The 16371-nt window shown below is 37.6% G+C and overlaps 1 protein-coding gene across 5 annotated transcripts in view; it reads right to left on the reverse strand.

Moving 5' to 3' along the window:
* Positions 1–39: 39 nt before the first annotated feature.
* rapgef4a (Rap guanine nucleotide exchange factor 4a) overlaps positions 40–16371 on the reverse strand; it is a 38440-nt gene continuing 22108 nt past the window's right edge. For 4 of the 5 annotated variants that reach the window (XM_047815128.1, XM_047815130.1, XM_047815131.1 and 1 more), the window contains 22 exons: positions 15807–15990; positions 15355–15439; positions 15022–15082; positions 14826–14902; positions 14439–14585; positions 13385–13491; positions 13124–13224; positions 9472–9550; positions 9002–9152; positions 8024–8112; positions 7892–7922; positions 7712–7790; positions 5479–5625; positions 4462–4559; positions 3572–3697; positions 2902–3080; positions 2524–2614; positions 2258–2308; positions 2077–2164; positions 1849–1913; positions 1549–1603; positions 40–1068 (listed from right to left, as the gene is read on the reverse strand). In XM_047815128.1, coding sequence (XP_047671084.1) covers positions 941–1068; positions 1549–1603; positions 1849–1913; positions 2077–2164; positions 2258–2308; positions 2524–2614; positions 2902–3080; positions 3572–3697; positions 4462–4559; positions 5479–5625; positions 7712–7790; positions 7892–7922; positions 8024–8112; positions 9002–9152; positions 9472–9550; positions 13124–13224; positions 13385–13491; positions 14439–14585; positions 14826–14902; positions 15022–15082; positions 15355–15439; positions 15807–15990 — 2219 coding nt within the window. In that variant the 3' untranslated portion in view covers positions 40–940. The remainder of the gene's footprint in view (positions 1069–1548; positions 1604–1848; positions 1914–2076; positions 2165–2257; positions 2309–2523; positions 2615–2901; positions 3081–3571; positions 3698–4461; positions 4560–5478; positions 5626–7711; positions 7791–7891; positions 7923–8023; positions 8113–9001; positions 9153–9471; positions 9551–13123; positions 13225–13384; positions 13492–14438; positions 14586–14825; positions 14903–15021; positions 15083–15354; positions 15440–15806; positions 15991–16371) is intronic. The other variant, XM_047815129.1, reaches the window with a different exon arrangement.

Consider the following 16371-nt stretch of genomic DNA (forward strand, 5'->3'; position numbering starts at 1 on the left):
GTAAAAAAAAAAAATACTGGACATAAGTGAGTGAGACTATTCAGATTGGCAAACAGGCCTTCTTTAATAGACTTCAAATATTTACAAAATGCATACATCCCTCAGTAAACACTCCGGTTATTTACACAGTGCAGTCCACATATAACAGTTAAAAGTCTGAACAAAGCTTACCCACAGACTTGTGCTTGGGGTCCCTTAATTTAATGTTGAACTAATTTCATGCTGAGGTGCAAATGAAGTAACACTTAATATTACATCAGATGCACAACATCAACAAACCCCATTCATTCAAATTAACTTGTGTGCAAAAATAATAGAACACACCTTGTGCAACTTTCTTCACGAGATCATCTGCAATTCAACAAGCTCACTGACACTCCACCAAACAAAACAGTACAAGTAATAAACAGATAGATCCCTCAGATTCCTCCTTAAACCATTCAGACTTCAGCAGAAAGTCCAGTCTTCTAACATTTTGATGGATCTGAAAACAACTATAGGACAACACCTCAGCATGTCAGAAAAATATACTATGTACATAAAGGTACAAAAAACTGCAAAAGATTGTCTCGGATAATTCCTTATGCATTAAAATGAAAACAGCATCCTACAAATGGCACATATATTTTCACTGTGGGTATGCTTGCGATTTCTGTTGATCATGAGAGGAAGAGCTCTGTAGGCTTGTCATATATACACTCACTGACAACTTTGATAGAAATAGCTGTACACCTGTTCAGTCATAAACTCTAATCAGTCAGGTGGCAGCAGTGCAAAGCTAATGTTATGCGCTGCACTACCGCCAGCTCACAAGCTGATTAAATAATTGAGAATGAGCAGATGTACAACTGTTCCTATTAAAGTGGCCAGTGACTGTATACAGCTAGATTATTCACTGGAAGAAGTGAAGCAGCATGGGTTGTTTCTTGATGAGCAGCGCTCAGGGGCGTCGGGGCTCCAGCTTATGAGAAAGTTGGGACAGAGTACGTTGGTTGTCAATCACACTGATTTGTCGCACATAGAGCCGAACGTCCTGGTGGTTCTTGGTAGCTTGAGGAGCTTCGTAGTCTATAGACATAATAAAATGATACAATTGGATCAGACTGTAAGTAATTTTGGATGTGGTTTGATCAAATTTATGTTAGATTTTAACTGCACCCTGGTTAAAATGTAAAAAAAAAAAACAATTCCCCATTAGAATTCATATATAATTATTTATATATAATTATACATAGATACAAATAATTATAATTCTATTATATAGATATATAATTTAAAAGATCCCACTGACTGTAATAATAAATAAGGTTGACTGACTCACATATTGGTGTAAAAGTAAAATGAGAATTTTATATTTGCCACCAAATTTCCCTAATTACAACCTACTAACCCAAATTACAAAGAATAGCATCTAAGCAAGAAAAATTAAATTGCACTGTACTGACTTTGTACTGATGTACTGACTTTGTTCAGGTTAAATCTAGTGTACATAACCTGCTTAATAATCAGCTAAACCAGAAAAAGATGATCTTCAAGGTGTGAACTTACTGAAGGGCTGACTTCTGCAGTATCTTATTATCCGGACTGTGTTGGCAATCATTCGCTGAAATGTATAAAAACCATTACAATAATCTACCACAGACCCAATAAAATGTTATATATTCTGAACTTTTAAAATGTATTACTTATTATTCAATTATTCTACCATGAACATTGTAATAGCTTAAAATGTTATAGGAAAGATACAGAGTCAGGAAAGTAAGGATTGCCTCATGGGCTCATCCTAGGAGTTTAAAGGGTTAAATGGTTTTATATATAATTCTTTACAGATAAACTACAGAAACTCACCATTTTCTCAAAGTTCACCAAACTGTCAACAAATGTCTTGTTGCCCTCATGAGTAAAAATCATATCTAGCAAGAATATAAATTAATAAATTAGATAATATCAAACATTCAGATTTATAGCACTTTTTAAAATTAATAAACTCATCTCATGGTATGCATAGCTTTATGTTGCATTATTATGCTATAAGTGAGTGTTAAATGCAATTACACAGGCCCGATTTGCACCCACCTTTGATGAGTAAAGGCATGAAAGGGATGATGGGAGGGTCCAGTTTTGCCACAGTGAGCCGGTATGCTCTGTGGTTCCTAGAGGGGTCCTGAAACATTCACATAAGGATAGAGAACATTTGAGGAAGTGAGTGAGAAAACTATTCTTGCCATATGTACATAAATGAAAGAGTTCAGCTTACCATCAAGTTCTCATACTCTGCATAAACCTTCTTGAACTTGCTGGGAAGTTTCTATAAGGAGCCAGAAGTAAAATATTTATACATTGTTTAAACCCTGAAAGGAAGATTCTCTTATATGTATGTATATGAGTTCTTATAACATGTGCAATCACACACCTACAAAACACACATTCTCTGCTGTTACACACAGTTCTGAGGAACCATTGTATGATAATGATGATGATGATGATGATGATGATGATGATGATGATGATGTAAATGCTTACCTCCCATGTCTGAATGAGTCGGCTGACTGCTGGATTACTTAATCCCATAATAATAGCAAAGAACGAGTTCAAATTCTTAAACTCTTTACAACTTAGAAAGAGAAAGAGAAACAAACATAATTATAATTAAAAAATCTATAATTAAACAGTGCATTAGCTTTTAGAAACAAGTACATATCCATATAATTCATAAACCATAACTTGTACAACATGTTAGTTTTAGTCTGAGTAATCGTGATGCATTCTTGTCATTTGAGTCTTAAGCAAAATAATTAGAATTTTACACATTATTATGAAGCACTAGTGTCTTTTTAATTCATAAGATTCATAAAAGTTTGTCCTAAATAATAAGCAAGTAAATATGAGGCTGAATCTCACTGGGCAGCGATCTTGATGAATTTCTTGAGCAGCTGGACACGTTTACTGAGGGTGGAGCAGAGGCACACCTCCGTCACCACCCACAGCTGGATCTCATTGAACCGGCGTAGAAAGAGATCTAGATTTGCCGTCGCCTTTTTAAAGTGCTGCCGACCAAATGTATGGAAAATCAACTCGTGCTGAAGGAGAGTAGAGTAAATATTATCAGTTCATCTGAAAGAAAACCAGTCTCATCAATTCAGGTATCCAATCACTTGAGTGTGTGTGTTTATGTGTGTGTGAGTGTGTTTAGACATTGTCACTGGTTTAGTATTATAGTCTGTGAATAACTGCTGTAATGTGTTTCCTACATTACATGTCTCACTTCACATGCAATACATTTGTGGTTTTCCTAGGTAAAGGTTTACTTCCGTTCATCTTGCACAATCTTAGTACTTTGGTCTTCTGTGTGCTCTTGTTAATGTGATACTATTGCACTCTCCAGTGCTAAACTTTACCATGTGCCAATGTTATTTATACTTGTATATTTTGTAACATTTAGTTCATATCCTGTATGATAAAGAGTTGTGGAAAAAATACACAAGAATTGGCACTGAATGGGTTTTTTTTGTCATAGGTCTGTCATTCTGGATTAAAGCAAATGAATAAATGTAAATGTGTGCATGTTTACCTCATGCACACAGTTGAAGAGTTCCCATTCATAAAGGGTCATCTGGTAGGCCACCTCTTTTGAGCTCATTAGTTCAAGGGTGGTCATGGAGCCAGCAGATGGTCCCTCTTGCTCTGGTAGTGGAGTCTGTGTTTACAGTGAAGCATAATAATCATTCAGGGGTTAGAGACCTAATGACACATAACACTATGCTTGTACACCTGTGCTGTTGCATCTTAGACATCTTTTGTCACTTAATACTTGTTTTTTAAGTGTTTTATAAGTGTTTTAACTATTTTAACTGTCTATCTATAATTAAACAGAGCATAAACTTTCAGAAACAAGTCCATATCTGAATAATCTATAAACCACAATAGTTCTAATCTAAGTAATTGTAACACTTTCTTGCAAATTATTTATTTATTTGTATTCATTTTTGCCTTCATGCATTCACTTACTTTCACTTACATTCCTGTAAATATATAGCATTTATTTTTTATTTTTTTTAGCAAAATAATGTTATTATTACACAGGATTCAGCAGATAAAGCATTTAAAGGGTGATGTGTGTTTAACTATTTAATATAAATACAAATAGTACAGAATCTTTCTGTCAGTATCAGAAAGATTGGGCATCATTTTTGTGCACTTTATTTAAGTGACTATTTGTTGAGTTACATTTTACATGCTAGTAAAAACAAAAAGTTTTAGGCTAGTGAGCTACAGATCATGTTTCTGTCTTTGAGCAAAAGTGTAAGTTAATTTTTTTTTTCGTGTTTGTGTGTGTGTGTGTGTGTGTGTGTGTGTGTGTGTGTGTGTGTGTGTGTGTGTGTGTGTGTGTGTGTGTGTGTGTGTGTGTGTGTGTGTGTGTGTGTGTGTTTGTCTGTATATGAGTTTATGGCTTTCACTTACCAAAGAGTTAATCTGTTCTCTGGAGCATACAAACAAACGACCATTTACACTGAGAGAGGAGAAGATGGACACTTCATTGGGCTTCAAAACCACTTTTTCTGGAAAAAAAAATCATATTATATAACAAAAGTGATCATATTAACAACAACATTTCATTTTGCCAAGCTTAACATGATAAACAACATATTTATTGTTCTGTGAATTATGAGGGAGGATTCTGATCATCCGAATTAAAACACAGATTTTCAGGTAAATGTCCAGCCAAATAAAAACTTAACACATGTTGTTGTTTGTATGTACACAATTGATCAAATGTCAGACAGTGGAAAATAAAGCTCATTAGAATTCACACAATCCCAAGTCCAATCAGTGACATCACCTATCATTATCACTGTTGCCAAAAATCCCTGGTCATGGTTTCAAGTCTAAATATAGTGTGTTATTATTGTTTTGGAGCACTCACACACTTTTTGTGACACAGGGCAGAGGAGTGTGTGTTCTGCTGTCTGGTTGTCATAACAGAGTGGTTGGTGTTCTATAATAACCCTGAGCCCTCAATCTCCTCTTTATCACAAACCTCTAACTGGGACAGTTACGCTGTAATACATCTGTGTAACATCCAAAATAATGTTCTCATAGCAATTGTAATCATTAGTGAAGCTGCAAATTTGAGTGTGTGTGTGTGTGTGTGTGTGTGTGTGTTGTGATTATAAAGGTCAATATTAGGCCATTATGAAAAAGCCTGTCTCCTTTCCAGCGGTGCTCAGAATTTTATATAATGCAGCGATAGTGGTGCGCTGTTGAGAATAAAGCATCCCTGTGGAAAGCAGCCAGAGGTCACACACTTAGTGCACAGAGTACATTTACATAGCCATTCATCAAACACACTTGAAAATGAAAGTGTACTATAATGAAGCACTTACCAAGTTTAAATAAACATTTTTTTTCACAAGAGCTGAATCCATTCCTGAAATGACTAGTAACAAAAGAAGTGTGTGCATGGATAAATGTTCTCACCACCAGATGAGCTAAGGTGAACCAGGAGAAGATCATCTTGTGAACCCAGTTTATCTGATACTGCAGACACAACTTCTCTTACAGAGGCAGACACTGGCACTCGGATGGTGGTGTAAGTGTGGTCGCTACAGTACACCTTAAACAGAACTGCAGGTAGAAAACACAAAAGTGCTTAAATGCATTTACAAAGAAGAGTCTGGTGTTCTGAATATTTCAGGTTGATGAGGATTGGTTTAACACCCGTAATTCTCCAGGGATTAAACTGAGATTTATAACATAAGGAAGCCCTGATTCTTTCAGTTGCTCCGACAATATGTTAATAGTACATTTTAGTTTATATGTTATTATAAGGAATGACATAATAGAAATGTGATTTCACTACATACATCGTCAATTTTCTTTAACTGTCAGCTTTGATATCAAAATAATATAAAAATATGATTTTTTTTTTCTGTCTAAGATGTACAATACAATGCTGTGCAAATGTCTAAGATACATGCAGGAAATGCTGTAAAGCAAAAATGAAAACATTTTTTGAACATTGAAAAGACTTCTATAACCAGGAAACAGTAAACTAAACAATTATATATTATATATCAGTAGTGTCTAGTGCAGTTTTATAAAGTAAGTTTTCAAAGCCACAGTTTTTCTGGTGACTTTGACTATCATACTTCTTCTACAGTATGTGTCAGGTAGGCTTGTATGGTCACAGCTACAAGTGCACAAGACTTTATCAAAATTAGAAATCAAACAAAGTCGTAATCCAGGAACAAGAATAATGTTCGCGCAACGGTCATGTGATCAACATTCAACAAGAACTAGCCAAAACTGTGGACAAAAAAACAGAAATCTGAAAAAGGATCAAAAGCCAAATGCTGCTTAGGATCAACTGGAACAAAGTTAACTCAGAGCACATACAAATGAGGAAAGAAACTAAATAAACTGAAAACATAAGTGAGTAATCGAGACACACTAGGGAGACAACTAACAACCAGACATGACCAGGGCATCCTCGACAGGGATAGCCAAGCGAGGTTGGACATGGGAGGCTGACCTGCTGACCTCTGCACTGAGCTCAACTAACATGCCACCTCATCATTTGTGGCGTATGTTTGGCTGGAGAGGCCACCCCATAAGACTCTGGTTTAAACTTGGTTGGAGGTGCCACCCTGTTGTGTCTCTGCATGGCATGGGAGACTGCTCCATGGGATGCCCAAGCCTTCATCTCCCCTTCATCTCCAGCCCCACATACCTTCAGTTGGCCAACTAGGTTCAGGCAATATGCAGTTTCTTACCCCCAAAATAAAATTTCTAGGGGGAACTCTTCCCCTAAAACACCCATCTCAAGAGGCTAACAAACTCAGGCATGCTTTCCAAACTTAGGTGGCCTTTGGCATGTATTTTATTCGCCTGTTAATGTATCTCAGCCATTCCTTGTCTTCACCCTTGGGGTTCACCAGGCTTTCAAAATAAAATTGGCACTGTAGCAGGAACCCATCTGGTGCAAATTGAGTGCTGTCAAAGTGAGTTGAGGTGTGCAAGGGGGTCTACTGGGGAAACTGCATAAAGCTGATGGTGATCTTGGCATTACTCTTGCTTCCCTATTGCTCCCCCGCTTCATCCATTATAAGGTGAAGTATTCTGTCAGGTAGGCAGGTACGGACACAATGCAGGTATATAAGAGTTTATTATACTTGCCAGTCAGAACAAAGAAATAGCCAGGCCATTAAAAAACATGCCTATGAACTAGGCATGGCTATTTATAAACACAAACAAAAGCAGAATTGCAACCTAAACAACCCGGATGTTAACAACTGGAACAAAGTAAACTCAGAACACACATGCTGTAAAGAATAAAGAAACACAAAGGCTTAAGTACACAAGATAATCAAAAAACAAACTAAAAACAGGTAAGACACATTATGGAGTCAACCACTGATGAGACAAGGGTGGAGACTGGACATGAAAAAAAATAATAAAACGCATTCGGCAAAGTACACAAACATTCAACAACAATGAAACTGCAAACTGGGCAGAATTTCAACAAAATTTACAATTTTTACAAATTTTCTAACTTGAACAAATATACAGTATATACACAGCACTAACTGCCTTCACTGAATTCGACATTTTTGCACTATTTCTGTTCAGTTCAATAAGAGTAAGAGATAAGAGTAAAACCCCTGGTGAAAAAAAGACCTTGAAATACAACTCAAAAGTCAGGGATACTTACTCTCATCTGTGCTTTTGATTGACTGCCGTTTTTGCAGTTTCTCATCTCCCATGCTGAATTGTCGAAGGAGCACTTTGTGCTGCGAGCAGAGAGATTAAACAGAAGTCACACACCACTCTAGAACAGCAAGTAGTAATGTAAATCGCTATGATCTTTCACACATATAATAATTTTCCTCACCTTTTTCTGAGAGGGATTCGCATCATCTGAACTGAAAATGTACTGCACTGAGTTAATAAATTTCATCATGGCTTTTCTAAAAAACATTTTAAGACATGACCAATAGAAACTAGTGGAAAAATACAATCTTACTTCTTTTTGAGGATAGTTTCCAGTTCAGGGAGCTGATCTTTGAGTGCAGGAATCAGTTTGGCATCTTCAGAAACTGCCATGTAAAAATCCTAGACCACAAACAATAAAGTAGACCAGTATCAAACAGAGATAATCCACACACGACCCTGCTTATATCCACAATTATGCAAACGTTTGTATGTGGTTTCTGGTTGATCTATTTATAATTTTATAACACTTAATTGTGTTAAAATTACAACTGTTTATAAATGAGCATTTATTTGTATAAGCTGAAAAGTTTGAATCACTCTTAACTTGCTGTAGTTCAGTTTAATGATCTAAAACTGTTAGCGTATTTTCTTTGTCATTTAAGTTCAAACAAGCACAAACTCTCAAGCAGTTTTCAAAGAGCAGTAAAGTTGAGTCAAATCAATCGGCAAAAAAAAGCTTTCACAAGAAAAATCTTTGACAATAAAACTAAGAAAAGGGTGTAAGAAAAAAAGAGTTGTAGCATAAAAAAATGTAATTCAGAAATGAAAGGAACACAGATAAGAGCACTTACAGAGAGTGAAAAAAATTATCTGGGGGAAAAAAGAGTGCCTGAGTGACTCTCAAAAATCAGAAACAAATAGCATAAGCCATTAGTCACAAGTGGAATAAAAGCCACATCATCTTGTTCCACTCTTAACAATCCTGACACTTCAAATAATGAAATCAAATTTGAACTCTCTTGACTTTATGATGTTGAAGTAAGGGTGTGAAAACTTTTGCACTCCACTGTATGTTTAACTTTATTACATTTTTATGTAAAAAAAAAAACAAATGCAGTAAATGGAATTTCATCATAATATATTTTTAGCCACGAATGAAAAAGAACCCCTGTAAGTCTATCTATTGCACCTGAGTGTAATATAAAACTGATGCAGAATTGTTTATTCAGGTTTTAGATTGTAACATGAACTGAAACATTGAACTTGGTGTTTATGTGCTGAAGGAGACCTGGAGGAAGGCCAGAGAGCTCTCCTCCTCCTGCAGGTGGGGGGTGTTAATGGCAGCCCACTGCAGCACCAGACGAATGACTCTGCGCTTGTTATTCAGAGCGTAGTCGAGCCTCTCCTGATCACTGCCCTGAGATGCCTGCGACTGGTAGGTGCACTGAGGTTAAGGACACAATGTACAATACACAACCAAACCTCATTACAACTGCTGAGAAGCTTCCTGAAGTCTCTAGATACCATACATTGCAATGTATAAATGAGAATAATGGTCTAATTTGTGCTACATAATTTGTTGTCTAGACAAGTAAAGTTACTTAGGCTTTCAGACAGGCCTAAAATGTAAAAGAGCACAGATATGACAAGGAGAGGATAAAGACTCAATATTAAAGAAATACTATGGCAAAATATTAAAGGTACATAAACAAAAGGGTATATTTAAAATAGGTTAAAAGTTACATAGGTAAAGGATATTGGGCCATGAGAAGTGGACAGAGTTGCTTATTGGGAATAAATACACAGTGCATAAGCACAAAGTCATCCAACGCTGGATCTGCAGACACACAGAAAGAGTGAAAAAGAGAGTAAGAAACAGAGAAATGTAAAAACATTTCAACGTGTCTAATAAACATCAGGCCAGACTTCTGTATACTAAGCACATGGCCTGGTCTGCATTAGAGCAGTACTAAATATAGGCATGTCCGATCTGAACTGGTTCACTCATCCTTCTCCCAACCACTCCCACGTCTCAGAGGGAAAATGCTGCAGGATACATCCAGTAGTAAACAGTTTACCAGAAAATTGTATCCATGAACCTCACTGAGATTCAGATTCAGAAATGAGCTGACTTTATTAGAGAATTTTCCCACATGTTTCAGTGTATTTTCTAGCTACTGCCTCAGTAGAGTTCTGTATGTGTGATGACCTCAGACTAGAATTTTTACACAGTTCTCTAAACTGAAAAGCTGTTTACCTGATATTCACTTATAATGTACAATAAATGTGCTTAAAATGTGGGATGAATGAATGAGCTGTTGTTACAGCCAATAATTGTTAATGTAAACATCCTTTTAAGAAAATATCTCTAAAAGAGTCTAAAAGAGTAAGACCATCTCTCTGACTGTCTCATCATCAGACCCTCTGTCAGAGTATAGCAGTTTCTACATTCTACAGTTGTAGCTGTGTTGAGTGAATACAGTATACTTTGAATACATATACAGTTAAATACAAAATATGTTAAAGTTGACTGTAACATAAGACTTATCACTTCTAATGATCTAGAAGTGTTAAGGTATCAAGATTTTGCGATCAATCCCTTAGTTGCAACTGAACTTTCATACATAAGGTTATCAGTAAAGAATCCTTAGTATTTATGTTGCATATTGCATCTTATACCACATTGCTGCTGAATTTGTAACTCTGCTTGCTCAGAATGAACTGATTAATTTTCTATAATGTCCTATAACTTTAGGTTATAAATCTAGAAGTTTCTATAACTTATTCTAAAGCATTATTGTTTCTATAGTTACAACTTACAACCAGTACAATGGATATGTATTTTTGTTGATTTGGTTGGTTTCTGTGAATGGACAATTATTTAGCTTTTCTGTAGGAGTTTCCAGTGTCAGTACTTTGTAACAGTCAGATTTATAATTGTAATGTTTTGTAGGCACCACACACAAACGTATCAAGGAATTTGGCTACAGTTGTCGTATTCCTCTTGTTAAGCAACTCCTGAAACACATACAAGGTCAGAGCTGGGCTAAGGAGAAGAAGAACTGGATGATGATGACTTCTAGATGAGAGAAAGTTTTGTATTTCATTTGGAAACCAAGGTTCTAGAGTCTGGAGAAGGGTGGAGAAGCTCATAAACAAAGTTGATTGAATTCCACAGTCTGTGATGATTTGGGGTTTAATGTCATCTGCTGGTGTTGGTCCACTGTGATTTTTAAAAACCAATGTCAAATTTTAGAGCACTTCATTCTTCCTTCAGCTGACCAGCTTTTTAAAGATGTTGATTTCATTTTCCAGCAGGATTTGGCACCTGCCCACACTGCCAAAAGCAGCAAAAGTTGGTTAAATGACCATGGTGTTGGTGCGCTTGACTGGCCTGCAAAGAGAATCTATGGCCAAAAAAGCCAAGAGGCCAAAAAATGCAGATAAGCTGAAGGCCACTGTCAAAGAAACCTGGGCTTCCATACCACCTCAGCAATACCACAGACTGATCACCTCCATGCCATGCCATGCCAAATTGAGGCAGTAATTGAAGCAAAAGGTTGAGTACATATACAGTAACTGAACATACTTTTCAGAAGGCCAACAACTCACTAAAAATGTTTTTTTTATTGGTCTTATGAAGTATTCCAATTTTTGGAGAATTGGTGCATTTTTGTTAAATGTGAGTCAAAATCTTCTTCTTCTTCTTCTTCTTCTTCTTCTTCTTCTTCTTCTCCTTCTTCTTCTACCGCTTATCCGGGGCCGGGTCACGGGGCAGCAGTCTAAGCAGGGATGCCCAGACTTCCCTCTCCCCAGACACTTCCTACAGCTCTTCCGGGGGAATACCGAGGCGTTCCTAGGCCAGCCGAGAGACATAGTCCCTCCAGTGTATCCTAGGTCTTCCCCGGGGCCTCCTCCCGGTTGGACATGCCCGGAACATCTCCCCAGGGAGGCGTCCAGGAGGCATCCGAAACAGATGCCCGAGCCACCTCAGCTGACTCCTCTCGATGTGGAGGAGCAGCGGCTCTACTCTGAGCTCCTCCTGAGTGACCGAGCTCCTCACCCTATCTCTAAGGGAGCGCCCAGCCACCCTGCGGAGGAAACTCATTTCGGCCGCCTGTATCCAGGATCTCGTCCTTTCGGTCATGACCCAAAGCTCATGACCATAGGCGAGGGTAGGAACGTAGATCGACCGGTAAATAGAGAGCTTCGCCTTGTGGCTCAGAAGTTGAGAGTTGTGAGTCAAAATCATCACAATTAAAAGAACCAAAGACTTAAACTACTTCAGTCTGTGTGTACTGAATTTATATAATACACTACAATATAATGCTTGAGTTAAATTACTGAACTAAATTTTCCACGACATTCTAATTTATTGAGATGCACCTGTATCTACCTCAAAGCAAGGCTGATGAAGAGTGTTTATAGCATAAAGTAACTTATGTTACCTTCATTTTTTTAACTAGAGTCTGAAAAGTTTAATTTTCACCTGTTTTATGGTTGCCAGTATTCAGCAATGAATTATTTCTGACATGACTTTGCATAGTCCAGTGGCGTGTGACAGAAGACACTCAGGTCTTATGAGTTTTAATAACTAGCATTTTAATAACTTGCTTGCTAGGATTTAAATTTTTTGCATCATAAGTGTTTTACTCTCAAAAAATCTATTGTTGTTTGTCTCTACCAATGTTATTGTGAAGAGGTTAGAGTTGTTTGGCCAGCAGGGGGCTCACTAACCCCCCATTTCCCATTACGCTTCTCATTAGCAGCTAAACAGTCATGATGCTCTACACACAGAAACCCAACAAGGTCCTGACAAATCTTAATGCAAATCTAATTTGAACTGCACTGCCTTTGCTTTTAGCAAGGTGCTTGACTCTAATCACACAGTCATTAACCCTAACCCCCTTCTTTTAAAAAACAGTGGGCCAGAAATCAGCTACAATTCTTGAGTTTGGGGAAAAAAAGACTTAATTTAAAAGGTTACGGGTCCACTGCAATGTCCACTGCAATGTGGTGTCCTTTCATAAGTAATCTTCAGGTTAAATCTCTCTCTTTTTTTCCCTTTGTATTGTGTTTATATGTACACAATGTAAAAGCACAATGTCTGTATGCTTGCTGGGTTGTTAGTTGTGTTGATATCTGAATGTGTGTCATTGATTGTCATTGAATTAAATATTTAAAGAAAAGAAAACATATCCGATAAGTTTATTTCAGTTTTGGTGGACACCAGTGTACTGTGAGAAAGGGTTACTTGGTTTATACGTGTTCAATTATATATAACAACCATATAGACATAACTATTAAATGAACATAACTATACACTTATCAAATAGATGACATGTATGCCACATCACAGCACCCTCAAAAGATATATGAACAGCATATACCTTTGAGTTGTATTCCTTACTTGTGATGAATGTACCTGACTCTGAATACTTGGAATCTAGTTTCATGGTCTCTAGGAAATGTTCAAGAATCTTCTCTGGAGTTCCAGACATCACAGTGTATCTGCAGCACACAATATTAAATAAACATTCAGTGTATCTAAAAAGCAAGCACTAATAACATCTGATAAAGTGCAGAGGCACACACATTGTGAATGAATCATTAATGAAGAGAAGGAGGGATTCAGAGTAGCTGAAATAGAGAATTAGCAATGGGGTCATACTTAAGTGGTGAGGAGCCTGCATGGCTGGAGCTTCTGATGTTGCTCTTTTCCAGAACTAAAACATCTGCTTCATGTTCCTTCAAACGCACTGTATTTGCCTCTACATCCTACAAAAACACATACAGATCTTATCTTAGCAATTACATGAGTAAGGGAATAAAACATTACTGGTTACTGGCAATATGCAGACATACACAACAGTAGAAACACACACATACATGCACACACACACACACACACACACACACACACACACACACACACACACACACAGAGTGATGGATAAGTGGGGTGAGCGTGTTGGATCAGCAATGTTGTGGGAAGATGTGTAGTCAGCAGATTAACTGATCCTGGGATCTACCAAACACACACACACGTACACACACACACACACACACACACACACACACACACACACACACACACACACACACACACACAGACACACACACACACACACACACACACACACACACACACACACACACACACACACACATTCAATTCTCTGGGTAACTATTGACATATAAATATTGTAGATTAAGGTATATTTTTAGTGTTTATTATATTCAGACATTTATAGACACTAATTGCTGATATCTGCTCTGTGAGTTAAAGTGGTAACTCTCTACAGGAGGGTGAGTTCAAAATTCCTCAACATTTTCCATTAAGATTGAAGCAGCACAGAGTTACAGATTTGGTTGTTGCAATTTTGCAAAATCTCCAACAGAGGGAGACTTTTATTTGAGGGAGCAGTAAACTAGTTAGAAACAATGCTATAGAATATGGAGTAAGTAGAGTAAATGTTCAGTATCCTGTTAGACACTGCTTTACTTTTCCTGAGCCAAGGCTCCTATTGTTTACGCAAAGAGGATTTTCCTGTGTCAGAGTCAGCAGATTGCAAATGACAGGACATTTAAAAGGATGAGAGAAGGAAAAAAGCAGCAATGCTCCCAAAAGCAGCAGACAAGCAATATCAAAAGTACCAAAGAACACCAAAGAGCACATTAAATGAACAGAGAAAACTTAAATATTATCCTAATTATAATCTCACCCTGAGGATCCTGTTAAAATCCTCTTTGTCCACCCTCAGGAAGTGGCAGTTGTCCTCTCGCAGGACAATAGAGGCTGCACGCGGTGCATCATTTACCAGAGCGAGCTTCCCAAAATCATCCCCCTCATGCAGTGTGCAAACCACACCCTGCACACACACACACACACACACACACACACACACACACACACACACACACACACACACACACACACACACACACACACAAACAGAGTTATAAGACCTTCACTGCTCACCATCATCATCATTGAATACTAAACATACACAGAAACCATAGTAAAAATCTTTATATCATATCCTACAATAGACCCTATAAGAGATTAGTGTTATGCTAGAAAAGAAATAACAGTCATTTACTGATCTCACCTTGCCATAAATGACCACATTAACTGAACCCTTTAGGATGATGTACCATGAGGTTCCCTCCTCTCCCTGATTAAACACTGACAATGAAAGAATTACAAACACAACCATGTAAAATAAAAAAAGAAAAGTGACAGAAATACGTATTTTGTATTTTTGTAAAATGTGTGTAGAAATCTGCACAAACAGGCCTACTCACACACTGTTCCTGCTTTCGCATGGGACTCAAAAATGAGGACGCCTGCTAACTCCCTTTTAACCTGAAAATACATAAAACACAAACAAAACCGACTGTACTGAAATTTCTCTTTATCTCTTTATCCCTGAAATATTTTCAGAAATGTTTACGCTTAATATGCAAATTTTTAAGAAATCAGTTGATCATTGGTTGTTTTGTGTTATTCATCAGTGTAATGCAGTCTGAGGAATCACTCCTTCAAACCTTATCCTGTACTATTGTGTGACCTGACTGCCCAGTGCCAGGGATCAGAGGGACATTAACGTAATTTACCTCTGCAGCATGCACACTTACTGTTGTAGAAAGGTGAGATAAGGCTTTTATATGTAGCAGTTCCTCATAAATAATCTCTAAATCATCTACTGTCCTCTGGCCAGGCCTGCAAGAAAGATATGACTTTGTAACCAGAATAGAAGTAGAAAATATGTTAAAAGAGAGTTTTAAAGCATCACAAAACAAGCTAATAGATTATTCAGTTAAAAAGAAATTAACAATGAACAATAAAGTTTTGGCACCACTTTTAGCGTTTTCCCCTAATCTAAAAATGACATTTCCTGTGGTAATTTATTTCTTGATGTTATTCAACTTGTGTCTAATCAGCACTATTAAAAAAGCACTTCCCAAAACAAGAGTGTGTATTAATCAGTTAAATTTCACAGCTGTACTATACATAGCTGTGCCCTTAGGGGAAAAACAATGACAGTACTGCACTAGAGGTCACTTCTATTTCTGTGGCAGGGACGTACTGTTTTCGAAGGATCATGCGCATGTGGGCGTCTGGGCCCATCTGAGACAGGAAAAGAAGTGTGTCCTGTAGTTCCTCCTCGCTCTCTTTCTTTTCCTCTTCACTAGGGAGTGGTGCATCATCCTGCTCATCGTCCAGGAAGCGATAGAACAGGTACTTATCCTGGAAATTCAGCTCCTGATCAACTGCACCACAAAAGAGGCCAGCATTATTATAAGTGTGGAGGAAATAAACACACACACAAACACACATTCACCTGACAGCACAATAACATATGCTGCAGTGTGTGTTACACTGATTTGCACAAAAAGGAAATAAAGGTTCAATTAGGATTCTTCTCACACAGCAGGCAAGCCAGTGCGAGCGCTGGACTGGAGCGTGTGCCAAGTGTGTGCCCACAGAGAGCAACAAAGCCTGTAAATTACGTCTGCCTCATTCAGCAAGTGGAACATCAGCTCAGTTCCAGTCATACGGCTCTTTCACACAGAGACAAACGTGTGATTTGACTGTAATTACCTGTGATGGTGTATAATCAGATGTGATAGTGGACAAAAATGTATGGCATA

This window comes from Tachysurus fulvidraco, chromosome 6 (assembly GCF_022655615.1).
Source record: "Tachysurus fulvidraco isolate hzauxx_2018 chromosome 6, HZAU_PFXX_2.0, whole genome shotgun sequence".
NCBI lineage: Eukaryota > Metazoa > Chordata > Actinopteri > Siluriformes > Bagridae > Tachysurus > Tachysurus fulvidraco.